This window comes from Protobothrops mucrosquamatus, unplaced genomic scaffold (genome assembly GCF_001527695.2).
Source record: "Protobothrops mucrosquamatus isolate PMUCROS unplaced genomic scaffold, P.Mucros_1.0 scaffold2440, whole genome shotgun sequence".
NCBI lineage: Eukaryota > Metazoa > Chordata > Lepidosauria > Squamata > Viperidae > Protobothrops > Protobothrops mucrosquamatus.
The window spans coordinates 1-15,323 of NW_015388512.1; the positions used below are offsets into that span (position 1 = coordinate 1).

At 45.4% G+C, this 15,323-nt stretch overlaps 1 protein-coding gene across 1 annotated transcript in view; it reads left to right on the plus strand.

The window, feature by feature from the left end:
* The first annotated feature begins 5,543 nt into the window (after positions 1-5,543).
* The window catches only part of LOC107295660 (retinoic acid receptor alpha-like), a 54,527-nt gene continuing 44,747 nt past the window's right edge, over positions 5,544-15,323 (plus strand). The window contains exons 1-3 of the mRNA XM_015824981.1: positions 5,544-5,677; positions 6,976-7,043; positions 10,521-10,669. Coding sequence (XP_015680467.1) covers positions 5,544-5,677; positions 6,976-7,043; positions 10,521-10,669 — 351 coding nt within the window. The remainder of the gene's footprint in view (positions 5,678-6,975; positions 7,044-10,520; positions 10,670-15,323) is intronic.

The following is a 15,323-nucleotide window of genomic DNA, read 5'->3' on the forward strand; positions in this document are numbered from 1 at the left end:
TTCATCAGGTCGATAGCTTTCTCTAGGATCCAGCCCGAGTACGGTGCCCAGCCCCCTTCCTCTTCACTTGCGTGCAAGGATTTCTCCATCTCCTGCTTCCATTCTGGTTGGTTGGCCCCCCGTCTCAGGGTCACCTTTCTTGACTTCTTTTCCCACTCGCCTTTCTTTCCAACGCCCATTGACCACCGAGGTTTGTGGTTATGTGTCTCCACCACCTCTTCTCCTGAGGAATCTGACCTCTCAGATCCCGACATCTGGCAGGGTTTCAGTTGGGGCAGCGGCTCCCTTTCCGGGGAGTTTTCTCCCTTCCCTGCTCCGTCGTCTGACATGGTAATTTTTGCAAAGTCCCCCGGCAAGGTTCTCCCTTCCAGGTGGACTAATTTTGCAGATCCTGTCTCTCGGCAATTTTCTTCCCAACCTTTTTGGGCCGACTCTATGTATTGCATCAATATCATATCTTGTAAAGGGGACATCTGGGAGGATCGAGGTAGCCCAATCCAGTACTGCTTGAATCAATTTTGCTTCATTTTCTTCACTTTTCTCCAGATATCCACGTATACGTAAATTTGATCGGTGTTGACAATCACATATCTCAAATCTTTTTTCACCCGATGCATCATACTTGTCTGGCTTTTTAACACCTTATCATGTTCTCCCATCTGAGTCTTCACTTCTGTAATATTTCGTGTCATATCCTGACTTTGTTTCACCAGATCTGCTATTCTTACATCCATATTATCCATTTTATCTTTTATTTGCTTCAAATCCTCCTTTATATTTGTCTTCATTTCTTTTATATTTATCTTCATTTCTCTTAATTCTTGTAAGAGAATATCAAGTTTATCTGATTGAGTCAGTGACTTCTTAGGCAATTTTTTCCTCACATCCATTTCTAAGGCTTTTTCCACTCGAATCAGTCATAAATCTGAAGGTCTAAGGCCTGCTTTGGGTCTTTGCTAAACACTTTCTGCACTTTGGCTGCATTTTGACATCCAAGCACCAAAAAGAGCTCTTAACCTTCTAAGAATTTTTACACAGTCTATAGTCCATACACATCACTTCCTCCCTTTATCTTATCCTTATCAACTTATCTCCGTGAAAGCAACATGATGAAAGTAAATAAATCCAAAGGCAGCAATTATCTTAAAGGTGTTTCATACTTTCACTTTCTCCAGATCTCAACACTTCGACTGAAAGGAGGGAGTAACTGGCCTTCACACTGTAGACTTATAAATCAGCTATTATCTTTTCAGCTATACTCCTTTAAACTCTCTCCAAATTCTTTCTCCTATCAGTCTTCAATCATAGGGCCCCTCTTCTCCCCATCAGCCTTCAAACGCCTCTCAAGTCTCTTAGCCAAACATCCAAATTCAAAGCTTCTCTGGGAGAATGTCCAAAACCGAATTAAATACAATCCAAACTTCAGGAGGAAAGCAAGGGAAGTAACTCATGTTTCATAATCTCTTAAATTTTCATAGTCCTTAATTGGGTGTTATATTTTTTAATCAATTCTCTGTGATGGTCTGGAGAAGGCAGAAATTCAGCATCCGTTGTCCATCTGAGCTAGCTCCGCCCCGACAAAAGTGACTTAGGATCCTTTTTCACACTTATGACTGTTGTAGTATCCCCATGGTCACATGATCATAATTCAGACAGTTGGTAGCTGACTCACATTTATGACGGTTGCAGTGTCCCAGGAACATGTGATCGCCTTTTGCGACCTTCTGACAAGCAAAGTCAATGGGTAAACCAGATTTACTTAACAAATATGACTAACTTAAAAACTGCCACGATTCACTTAACAACTGTGGCAAGAAAGGTCATAAAATGGGGCAAAACTCACTTAACAAATGTCTCGTTTAGCAACATAAATTTGGGACTGAATTGTGGTCGTAAGTCAAGGACTACCTGTAATAAACAAATTATACTGTTTTCCTGTGGAAGAAAGACGGGAATAAAGACTTGCGAGGTACAATACACAACTGCTACCATTAATATTTTAAATTATTTAATGCCTTTTCTCCTCTTTCCTTTTCCTGTGTTCCTTCAAGTATTATTTATTTATTTATCAAATTTATATGCTGCTCATCTTGCGGTGATGTTAAAATAATATCAGGTAAAAAATCAATACAACTCCTGCTCTCTGAAGGGAATTGTTCATATCCTTTACATAACAAGGACTAATACATTTTGAAGAAAATGCTATAGTGAGACAGCTGCCCTGTAGATTCCCTTTGGTCTTTAATCTGCAAGCGGGCTCATTAGATCTTTAAAAGCTGTTTCTATCACATCTTTTCTTTTTTTCCCAACTGTCTTTGAAAAAACACCTCTCCTAAATACTTGGCATCCCCTCACTGTCTGCCATTGGATTGTCTGGGGAATTCTCTTTCAGCACCACTTTTCTTCTATGGCAGTCAAGTTTGTTTGCTTTGCTTGGCTCCTGGCTATTTTGTTCCCCTCTCCTGTGAATAGACTAGCAAATAAAGCAAGAGGTTTGTCACCTAGGATAAACTGCTTTGCTGATTTCCACCCCTTGTCCCCCCACCCAATGGATGTGTTCCTGCTGTTTTAAAGGAAAACAAAATAAAACAGAAACACCCCTCCTCCAAATCTGTACCCTTGTAAGTGAATGCATATGGATGCATAAATATGTTCCAAGGATAACTATAGAACTCTATGTGTATTTTTGTGTCTGTGGTGGGGACGAATATTTGATATATGTCTTCTCTTCATTCACCACTTGACTTAAGCTTTTCCCATGAGAAAATCAGGGGGTGGGAAATAAATAAATCCCATATTTGGCTGCAACCTTGGTAATTTTCATCTCTGCCTTTGAAGAGCAGGATGTGGGGATGGGCAGGCAGCAGGAGGGATGTCTGCAGAGGAGTTATTTAGAGCTGAAGCTGACTTTCTTGATGCTTTGCATGGTGCAGAAGGGAAATCTCTACCAGTTCTGTAAGGCTCACAAGGGAAATCCTTTTGGCACAGATGTAAATGAGAGAGGGAACCCTACATCATCGGAAAAGATGGTGAAGTTTTATAACATGTTCTGTAGGGCTTCTTTTCTTTTTTCTTCATGGGGTAACAGGTTTTTTTTAAAGACCCAGATTACACTATATATTTGCTAGTCTATTCCTGCATTCCTGGATTTATATTTATTTTATACATTCTCCTGGACATGCATTTTGATTTACGTTTATGTACTGTAAACACACAATTATACCAATCTGCTATGCAGTACACTGTACACTAATCATACTTCAACCCCAAATATCAGAACAAAACAAGCTGCTTTGCAGTGAATGTTGTATAATCTGCTTACTTTTGTTTTAAATTTGGAGTTTTCCTATAAGAATGATAGGAATGGAAGATGTGCAGGACCAGGTAATGGGAATAGTGGCTATTAAGTAAACAGATAATCAAACAGCTCTCAAAAGAAACCAGCATGGCTGCATAAAGAACTCTCTGATAAATTGAAAGACAAAAACGACAAGTATAAAAAGTGGAAAGAGGGGCACATAACTAAGGCAGAATATCACGCAAATAGCCCGAACCTGCAAAGATGAAGTGAGGAAAGCTAAGTCTCAAAATGAACTAAGGCTTGCAAAAAAAGTCAAAAATAACAAAAAAAGCTTCTTTCAACATGTAAAAAACAAGAAAAAAGTGAAGAAAATGATTGGTCCATTAGTGGGAGAAAGTGGCAAGAAGATGACAAGCAACAGGGAGAAAGCAGAACTACTTAACTTGTTTTTTGCATCCGTCTTTACACTAAGGGAAAAAAAAATCCAACCTATCAAAAACAGTACCGTAAAAACAGATTAGAAACACAAGTTAAGATAGGCAAGAAAATGGTATGTGAGCACCTGTTCACCCTAGATGAGTTCAAATCACCAGGACAAGATGGATTACACCCAAAGGTTCTGAAGAAACTGGCAGATGTGATCTCAGAACCAACATCCTGGAGCACTGGGGAACCACCAGAGGACTGGAAAAGAGGTGATGTAGTTCCCATCTTCAAAAAAGGGGAAAAATGGATCCAGGAAATTACAGACCTATCAGCCTGACCTCAATACCTGGGAAGATTCTGTGAAAGATAATCAAGCATCGAATCAGCGAACACCTAGAGGCAAACAAAGTCATTACCAAACGCCAACATAGGTTTGTCAAAAACAGATCATGCCAGACAAATCTTATTGCATTCTTTGACAAAGTGACAAAATTAGTGGAGAGGAATGCTGTAGATATAATTTACTTGGACTTCAGTAAGGCATTTGATAAAGTAGACCACAACCTACTACTTGATAAGATAGAAAAATGTGGGTTAGACAGCATCACCACCAGATGGATTTGTAGCTGGCTGATGAGCCGTACTCAGCGTGTGGTCCTCAATGGAACTGCATCTACATGGAGGGAAGTGTGCCCCAGGGCTCTGTTCTGGGCCCAGTGCTCTTCAACATCTTCATCAATTATTTGGATGAGGGGATAGATGGGGAACTCATAAAATTTGCAGGCAACACTAAGCTGACAGGAATAGTCAACACGCCAGAAGATAGGCTTAAGATACAGAAGGATCTGGATAGACCTGAACATTGGGTGCTATCTAACAAAATGAAATTCAATGGTGAAAAAAGTAAGGTTCTACGTTTAGGCAAGAAAAACCAAATGCACAGGTATAGTATAGGGGGTACCTTGCTCAATAGTAGTAACTGTGAGAGGGATCTCGGAATCCTAGTGGACAATCACTTAAATATGAGCCAGCAGTGTGCTGCAGCTGCCAAAAAAGCCAACACAGTGCTAGGCTGCATTAACAGAGGGATAGAATGAAGATCACGTGAAGTGTTAATACCACTTTACAATGCCTTGGTAAGGCCACACTTGGAATACTGGATCCAGTTTTGGTCACCATGATGTAAAAAAGAAGTTGAGACTCTAGAAAGAGTGCAGAGAAGAGACACAAAGATGATCAGGGGACTGGAGGCTAAAACATATAAGGAACGGTTGCTGGAATTGGGTATGTCTACTTTAATGAAGAGAAGGACGAGGTGTTATGTCCTGGGCTGTGATTGACACAGCAGGTGCAGGAAGCTGCAGAGAGTCCCGGGCAGACCACCAGGCTGCCCGGGCCAGACAGGCTGTCTCCAGCCTACTGCGCATGCGCAAGGCGGGAAAAATATGTTGCATTTATTGGTTGACGCTGCTCCCTGCAGAAGGGTATAAAAGGGATCCACGCCATTTTGTGTTGTTCTGTTGAAGATTGAATAAAGTAGCAACTGTTGTTACTCCTGCCTCGTCTCAATGCCTTACCAACGCTCAGAACAGAACATTGGCAACAAAGGTGGGATCGTGCTGCTTGGAAACATTAAGAAAGTACTAGGCTGACTCACCACGGGAGGCTGAAGTGCTTGGAAGTTCGGCTTTCCAAACTCCTGCGACTCTGCCTGCCAGTACAAAGATGCTGGAGGAGAGCTCGGAAAGATTCATCCTGGAACCCCTTCACAAGCCGGAACAGCATGAGGTGTTGACGAGGCCACCGAGAAGTAACGATGTCTAAGATAGGGCGTTTGTCCGAATTTGATACAGCTCACCCTGAACGTTGGAGCTCATACGTGGCCAGAGTAGAAAACTACTTTCGAGTAAACCAAGTTCGGGAAGATGGTCTCAAAGCTGCAACGTTACTGTGTGTCTGTGGGCAAGAGACATTTGATATTGCCGAAAATCTGGTTGCCCCAGCACCTCTGGAATCCATCGCTTGTACGGAGCTGAAGAAAATGTTAAGGGAACATTTTGAACCGAAACTATCGGTAATTGCCTGGCGTCACGCATTCAAACAGTGGGACCAACGTCCAGGAGAGTCTGCTGTGGACTTTATTGCTGCTTTGCGACAAGCTGCAAGGCCCTGTGAGTTCAAAGACCTTTAGGAACGGCTTCGAGATCGGCTAGTTTGTGGTTTGAGGAGCTGTGAGCTGCAACAAAAGATTTTTGCAAAGGAAGACGTTTCCTTCCAGGATGCACTAAGGGAAATTACGGCCGACGAAGCAGCGGAGAGAAGGCCCCAAGAGCGAGCTGACAAGGCAGCTCAATTCCCTTGGTGTTTTGGATGTGGAGGATGCCACAAGCGCTCCGATTGCCGATTCCACTCTGCTATTTGCTGGGCGTATGGCCGGCAAGGCCACATAGCCGCCGTCTGTTTGGGTCACAAGAAAGACCGTCCATCGGAAGAATTGCCTCGGAAAGGTATCAGGGTCCCCAGCCAGAATAGGGTGGGTTTCTGCGCGTCCCGTAGGAGTGTTTTGAGAACCAGAGCCCACCGACCATTGAAGAAAAAGCTGCGCATTGATGTCAAATTGCAGGGAGTCCCCTTAACGATGGAGTTGGACACGGGTTCAGCTTTGTCAATCATATCCCAGGACACCCTCAAGCAAATCTGCTGTAGAAGAGGCCAGCGACTTAAACTCAGGCCGTCGAATCTGATCTTAATAGATTTTCAGAATTCCCGAGTCAGGGTGAAAGGGGAGGCCACGTTCAGAGTGCAGCATAGGCAATTCGAAGGGTTCCTGGACATTGTTGTGGTTGAGGGCGACCGCACGAGTCTAATTGGACTCGATTGGTTCCAGGCACTTGGGATTCAAGTGACTGGGCTACACAGCTTGCAAAGGGCAGGTCTTGCGGAAGTTTGCAAGGAGTTTGCTGATGTGTTTAGCCCAGAACTAGGATCGTACAAGGGGCCTCCAATTGCATTATGGTTGGACCCATCCATTGCCCCGATTAGAATTAAGCCTCGTCGGGTGCCCTTTGCGCTTAAGCAAAAGTTTAATGCCGAGCTGGATAAACTGCTCCAGCAAGGTATTTTGAAACCTGTGGATAGCAGTCCCAACCCGGCCATGGGAGGATATAGCGATGGACTTCATCGTGGAGCTGCCAGAGAACCATGGTTATACAATGATCTGGACGATAATCGACCTCTTTTCCAAGCAGGCCCATTTCGTTCCGTGCAAGGGGTTGCCATCCTCTGGTAAGCTGGCCAAAGTATTCATCACGCAGGTGTACCACCTGCACGGAGTGCCCTGACGGATCATCTCTGATCAGGGGGGTGCAGTTCACGGCCTACTTTTGGCGTGAGTTCGTCCGTTCCATCAGGTCGTCCCAAGGCCTCAGCTCGGCTTATCATCCCAGTACCAAAGGGGAGGCAGAACGGGCCAATGCAATGGTGGAGCAATATCTGTGCTGCTACGTCTCCTACCAACAGATAGACTGGGTGGAACTACTACTGTTCGCAGAAGTAGCATACAATAATGTGGTGCACAGCAGCACCGGTTTTGCCCCCTTCCGGGTGGTACATGACCTAGACTTTGTCCCGATCCCCGAGTGTTCTCAGCGGGACCCCTCTCCCTGTCAACCCCACGATTGGATAGCTCACATTGGGGGGGTTTGGGGAAATGTGAAGAAAGCCTTAGTAAGAACGGAGGAGGTCTCAAAGGCGCAGGCAGACAAGAAAATGAAACCCCAAAAGACCTTTCAGGTGGGGGACATGTACTTATCGACTAAGTACCTACGCCTGCGGGTGCCTTGCAAAAAGTTAGTACCAAAATATCTAGGGCCGTTCCGGATCACGCAGGTTATCAATCTGGTAGCCATATGACTACAGCTACCCCAGTTCCTTTGTAGCCTACTGATGGAACCCCAGTTCCATTGTAGCCTACTGAAACCGGTGGAGGGAACCTCCTTCAGGTCCGTGAAAAGGGTGCCGGGTCCTGTCACAGGGGACTGTTATGAGATCCAGGAGGTCCTGGACTCCCGAGTCCAACAGGGTCGGCTACAGTACCTGGTACGATGGAAGGGATACCCTGTTACGGAGGCGTCCTGGGTGGGGGAAGTAGACATCCAGGCCCCCCACTTGTTGAGGAAGTTCCACCGGCAGTGTCCCAGTAAGCCAGGAGGGGGGTCAGCTGAACCGTCCGCCACAGCGAGTGAATGATCACGTTTCTCCTTGCCTTCCAGGTGGAGCCCTGGTAGAGGGGGCCACCTGTCAAGCCCCGTGGGCTCGACATTAATGGGAGGGGGAGGGAGACAATGATACCCGGGGAAGCCAGCGACGCCACTGAACAGCTGACGGTAACAATGCCGAACACTGAACGTTTAGGAGGACTCTTGGTTGGCCGCCAGACAGCTGTTCGGCACAGAAAACCCTGGTGGAGGCTGGTGGCAGGGACGACGCCCGGGGAGAAGCTGGGGACGGTCCTACCTGCCCTGCAAAACCGCCGAACAGCTGAGCGGCCGCGTCGCCGACAAACAGCTGATCGGCGCAGGAATGACACCCAGCAGCAAGGACTGAACAGCAGACTGGAGAGGAGAGCCAGGGGCCTGCGTTGCTGCTTTTCAAGTTACTTGCCGGATGCTGGCTAGCTGGATGGGGGTGGAGCTGAGGGGACGGACTGCATGTAAGGCGCTGGGAGAAGATCATTCCCAGCGCTGAATTTGTTTCACTGTAAATAAACGCTGGTCAGACCGTTCCATTTTCCAGCCACCTTGACGTCGACCACTTGTCTTCTGTGGGAACCAGGGGTTGGTAAGGACACTGACAATCTTGCATAATATTAGGTAATGTGTGAAATATCATTTTTAAAATTTATATAATTCTGCTATATTTACAGGCTGGTACAGGGGAGAAAAGAAAGCCATAAAGTTTGCTATCCCAAGAATTTGGCAGGAACCGACTGACCACTCAAACAACTGCTACTTTCTGCATGATGGACCCTTCCAAACATTGAACTGGCAAGAGCATGCCTCCTATCATGTATCCAGATTTGCAGTATAGCCACAAATCTAGAAAATCTACTCATTTCTGAAACATTTTGAGTGATTTTGACTTTCTTTGTGTATTTGCCGTGCAAGTATATATTGTTCTTTCTCTAACTGCTTAAAAAGATTAAAAAATGCCTGTTTTGTCTCTATAAATAAAAAACCTTTGTAGGCTGTGGTCACAAAATCAAAGTTTGTTATGAATATAGCCGTTTTTGCATAGGCTTTAAACATAAGTAGTTGAAATATAACCCTTAGAAGCCAGGAAGAAAAATTGTGTTACATAGTGTTACCAATGCAGACAAACAAGTAATAATAAACAACAGCCTAAACAAGAAACCACCAAGACCGCTCCTGCCAACACTGACAGGGCAAGCCATTAATATATAAAATAAGAGCAAACCCCACTCCCTTCTAGCACTGATGATGTTACCTAGTTTGGTAATCAAACATCTGCAAGAAAACCACCAAACTCGGAGAGCACCAAGGACCCCATACTGTATACTGCTTAGTGGAAATTAACATGAACAAAAAGATGGAGTTAGTTACTGTATTGCTGAAAGGAAAAAGCATGCTGCATGTGCTCTGGGACACTTTTTTAAGTATGATTTTATCATTCCTCAGACTTTTTTGCTCTCAACTTAAGAAAACTAAATTATTGCTGTGCTGCTAGCCTACCTTCCCCTCCTTCTCTCCTCCTCCTTCACCTTAAGCTGCAAGACCAACATTTAATACACCTGAGATTGGTTATAGCTGTCTCAACTCCACATTTTATTTCACTGGCCTGAAAATGTCAGATTGCATCTTGAAGAGATGACATTCCACCCTTGCAGAAAGCATGCTGGAGGCAGCTTTCAAAACTTTTAGGCCTTCAGGTTTACAGAATTGGGGCTTTTCTTATTCACTGGGTTGCTGCATTCCTCCTCCATTTTCCTCGTGAAGTATGTGCTATGTTAGAAGCTTTTTTGGGTTGCAAAATCTGTCTGGCCAAAATATAAGTTACTGAAAAGCATTCCCCAACAGGACATGCTGAGATGGTTCATTCTTAAAAGATGTTAAAACTACAGAGTGGTGCTCCCAAGATGCTAACTAGTGTATATATTGAGACTGTCTTTGATCTTTCCAGGGTTTGCAGAACATTTCCCCTTCTCAATTTCTGAAAATCCATACAGTAGTCATTGCAAAGGGTCCACTTGAATTAACAAAGACATCAATCAATTTGTTATTGTAGATAATTGTATAATTGTATTTCCCTTTTGTCATTCATGCCTTACTAATATTCCTCAACAGAAATTTTTGTGTTTTTTTTAAAGAAACCAAAATGATGATATGGTAAGGTAGTATAAGCATTTCTGGTATGCAAACATTGTAAGAGCATAAACTCTTGCTGAGTCCTTCCGCATTTATGTCCACTTTGCAAGAGATCAGCAACACATTCAACATCAAGAGCATTAACAGCTGTCTATGTTTGAATGGTAAATCAAAATAGAACTCTAGAACTCTGTGAATCAAGCTTTCATCTTTTTTTCTAGAACATATTAAAGCAAATACTTTTAATAGCATCAGTTCATATGAAGCACTGGAAAATCAGGCAATGTCATGCATGATTGGCTCAGAATAGTGTAACTGAAGTGAATTGGTTAAGTAAGTCACAGGTTCCAGATAGATTTAAAATCTCACCAGTTCTTTCATGTATTTTTTCTCTTTCTCTTTTTCTGTAGCCATTGAAACACAAAGTACCAGCTCAGAAGAGATTGTACCCAGCCCTCCTTCACCACCCCCACTGCCCCGAATCTACAAACCCTGCTTTGTGTGCCAGGATAAGTCATCCGGCTACCACTATGGTGTTAGCGCATGTGAAGGATGCAAGGTGAGAGTTGAAATAGATGAAGGGATAGCCACAAATGTTAGAAGACAGTTTCTGGTATTAGCTTTGAGTAGTGTGTTTTTCCTGCTGTTCTGTCCTAGAAGGACTGTTTTCTCTGTCATTTCCAACTGTTCTATCTAGAGGACTTCCACAGGGCTTGATGAAAGTGTCCACTCATCATCTGGCAACTGTCATCATGAGCTTTGCACATGTCCTGTGACTTTAAGAATGTGGAGGAGCAGAAATGTATTTCTTACAGATCTGGGAAGATTTGAGAGTGATGCCAAGCTCTCAACCCCTCTACTCCTCCAGGAAATGTCAGGTCTTGTGCTTTCTTGGCTCTGAGGATGAAGGCATCTGATGAGAGCATGTATGAGTACAGTATATATACAAGGGCATATTTTTGTGCCAGTTTTCTCCACTTTAGTGCCCTTTGAAATTTTGGGTTACAACTCCCATTATCCTTAACCATGTGCTATATTGACTGGGGCTGATTGGAATTTTAATAGAGTGTACCAGTTATTTATTTCTTCTCTGTTCCAGTCATGATACATTATCTATTATTTTAAAACAGGTTCCTGACAAACCTACCAGAAAAAATTGTCTCCCAAAAAGTAGAAAAGGGAACTAGGGGATCAGCCATATTAGACTTAATTCTCACTAACAGAGATAAAATGATAGAAGGTGTTGAATTAACAGGAACCTTGGGGGAAGTGATCATGCAATATTGGAATTCAACATTATGCAAGCACAAGCAATAGAACACAGTCAAACTAGAGTCTTGGACTTTAAGAGAGCTAATTTCAATAAACTTAGAGAGAGCTTGGGAAGGATTCCATGGATGAGAATCCTCAAGGGGAAAACAACTCAAGAAGCTTGGAAAACTTTGAAAAGTGAGATTATAAAAACCCAGTCTAGCACAATACAAACGAAAAAGAAAAATAACTGCTTTCAAAAGAAACCAGCATGGCTGCATAAAGAACTCTCTGATAAATTGAAAGACAAAAACAAGTATAAAAGGACAAAGGACAAGTATAAAAAGTGGAAAGAGGGGCACATAACTAAGGCAGAATATCAGCAAATAGCCCAAATCTACAAACATGACGTGAGGAAAGATAAGGCTCAAAATGAACTAAGGCTTGCGACAAAAGTAAAAAATAAAAAAAGCTTCTTTCAACATGTAAAAAACAAGAAAAAAGTTAAGAAAATGATTGGTCCATTAGTGGGAGAAAGTGGCAAGAAGGTGACAAGCAACAGGGAGAAAGCAGAACTACTTAACTCATTTTTTGCATCCGACTTTACACAAAGGGAAAAAACAGTCCAGCCTATCAAAAGCAGTACCGTCAAAAACAGATTAGAAACACAACTTAAGATAGGCAAGAAAATGGTAAGTGAACACCTGTCCACCCTAGATGAGTTCAAATGACCAGGACCAGATGGATTACACCCCAGGGTTCTGAAGAAACTGGCAGATGTGATCTCAGAACCACTGAACTATATCTTTCAAAGATCCTGGAGCACTGGGGAACTATCAGAGGACTTGGAAAAGAGCTGATGTAGTTCCTGTTCAGTTCTGTGCATTGGTAAGGCACTGAGATGAGGCAGGAGTAACAACAGTTGCTTCTTTATTCAATCTTCAACAGAACAACACAAAATGGCACGGATCCCTTTTATACCCTTTTGCAGGGAACAGCGTCAGCCAATAAATGCAACGTATTTTCCCGCTTCGCGCGTGCGCAATAGGCTGGAGACAGCCTGTCTGGCCCGGGCAGGCACGTGGTCTGCCCCGGTCTCCCTGCAGCTTCCTGCACCTGCTCTGTCAATCACAGGCCCAGGACATAACACCCCTCCCCTCTTGGTTCACAAAAATAGACACTACTATTTTTAACTACTACAAGGTTACTCTTTTGAGCGTGTTCTTATTTCTAGGGAACCCCTAGGCCTGCCAGCTTACTGACAGGAACCTTACATAATCTTGTAAGAACTTTGGAGGGCCTCTGACCCGCTCTGAGCGTCTCGGAGCTGCTGCAAGTGCCCAGTCTGCAACCTCGCCTGCCAGGCTCGTCAGACCGGGACTTTGAGGCCCGATTGATAAAGGCGAACCCGCATCTTGCTGACTGGCCTGGTCCGGTAAGCCCAACCCTTTGTCCATTTGACTTCGGCTGGCTCTTTCTGGTAAGCTCAGACCAGAGTTCCTTGGTGGGGTGGAATTCCCCAGGTCAGCGAGAGACCCCGGTTGGGACCACTGTCCCATAGGCACAAGGCCTGAAGTAGGTGTGGCATGAAAATCCGGTTGCGTGCAATGTCCCATGGACCCAGTGCCAGAGTCAGGAGCCGCCTCGTTGGCAAAACCCCTACTTGAAGAGAGCAAACCCCCGCTTTCGCAGAGAGACTGCGATCCACGATCGTGATCGTGGTCCTCCTCCCCCCTGAGAGCAGAGTCAGGAGCGGAAGGGTGACAAGGTAGCCTCCATTGCAGCTGGTCAATGTGCCGACGCAGCACGCAACCATCTTCCAAGGCTACTTCGTATGACAGTGGGCCAGTGACCTTGCAGACCACAGCTGTCACCAAGTGTGATGACCCAGGGCCCCGAACGGAGGCAAAGCAATTAGCTGGTCAGAATAATTGTCTTTGTAAGCACTACCAACGTTCACCCAACAGCCCCCACATATGCTGGCACAAGTTCAATAAAACAGTCAACGGAGTTCAACAGTTCTTTAAAGTAAAACAGATAAACAAAGTATGATCTTTTCAACGCCCAGCTTGCCTGTAATCTGCAAACTGCAAAACTGAAGACAGCAAGGAAAACTCAGCAGGAAACAAACTTGATACAAGATACAAAGAGTCCAGGTACAAGAGCTGACATCACAAGAGTTCACGTTTGTTCCCGGCAAATGCCCCACCCCACAGCGTCTCCTTAAATACCTATTCCCCAGGTGTGCCTTGTGAAGTGGGGCGTGACGCTCTCCTCCCGAGCAAGTGAGCCTGCCTCCGTTGTTCCCTCCTCCTCTCTGCTCTCCTTGCTCTGGGATCTGGTGGGGAGGGGCCTTGCTCCTCGCCTAAGCTCTGCCTTCCCTGTTCCAAACTTGAAGGGCTCTGGCCTGCTTCAGCCTGTTCCTCCCCACAGTCCTCCGAAGCCACAGACACCCCCTCCTGGGCCTCAACAGGGAACTCCATGTCGTCCTCAGAGTCAGGCTCGGACGGAGGCATGACACTATCCCCCCCCCGCAGGACCCCTTCCTCCGGGACCATGCGGACTAGGACGGTGCGGGAACTGGGTATGAAAGTTGCAAACCAGACGAGGGGCGTGAACGTCGGTGGCATCAAGTGCTCAGGTCCATAGCCTTTCCACGCCACGAGATACTGGAACCGGCCCCGCAACCGACAGGAATCCCGAATACTGTCCACTTCATACTCCATACCTCCATGGGGGGTGGCCGGACCTGGCGGTGGTGGAGCTGGCCGATGTGGATCGTTGGCTGCGACTGGAACCAGCAAAGACCTGTGGAAAACCGGGTGAATCCGCATGGTCTGGGGCAATGACAAGTGAAACACCACCGGATTGATCACCGCTTCGACTGGAAATGGACCCAAGTAACGGTGATCGAGTTTTTGGATGGCCGTGCTGTAGGCAGGTGCCGCGCGGAAAGCCAAACCCAATCGCCCACAGATAACAGAGGGACATCTCAACGATGACGGTCGGCAAATCGTTTGTAATCCTCCTTGGCTTTCTCCAGCTGGTGCCGAACTACTTGTTGCACCGCCTTCAGCTCCTTGAGGAACTTGTCCACGGCCGGAACTGGGGAGTCTGATGGAGCCAACGGAAAGAGCCGTGGATGAAATCCGTAACTGGCAAAGAATGGTGACACATGGGTAGATGCATGCTGGGCATTGTTATAGGCAAACTCCGCCACAGCCAGCAGCTCCGCCCAATTGTCCTGTTGGGTGTTGCTGAAACAGCGGAGGTACTGTTCCAAGATTGCATTCACCCTCTCTGTGCCCCCGTCGGTTTCGGGGTGATGGGCGGAGGACAGACACGCCTGTACCTGCAGTTCCGTGAGTAGGGTCTGCCAGAAGTGTGCCGTAAATTGCACCCCCCGATCTGACACGACTCGGTCTGGTAACCCATGCAGCCGAAATACATGGGCAATAAACAACTGGGCCGTCATCCATGCTGTAGGGAGACCCACACACAGGATAAAATGAGCCATTTTGGTGAGCATGTCCACCACCACCAAGACGGTTGTGGCACCCTTGGAAGGGGGCAACTCGGTAATGAAGTCCGAGACCGCCCCCCAGGGTCTTTCCGGTGTGGGTAGCGGCTGCAAGAGACCAGGGGGCGCACCAGTAGCATACTTGGCCTGTCGACAGATGCTGCACGATGCCACATAACTAGACACATCGTGTCAGAGCCGCGGCCACCAAAACATTCTGGAGACAAGGTGCAGTTTTTTTTGTTTTTTTTTTTTCAATATAAAATTTTATTGTTTTTATCATAAACGAAAAAATACATCACAAGTATTACACAATGATTTATCCCATCCCCCTACCCCCCAGACTTCCCAAACCAAACCTAGGCTAACATTCAACTACAAGTAAACAGATATTAATATCTCTAACTCCAAACTCTAAACTTAAGCAATCCATCTCCTCCGT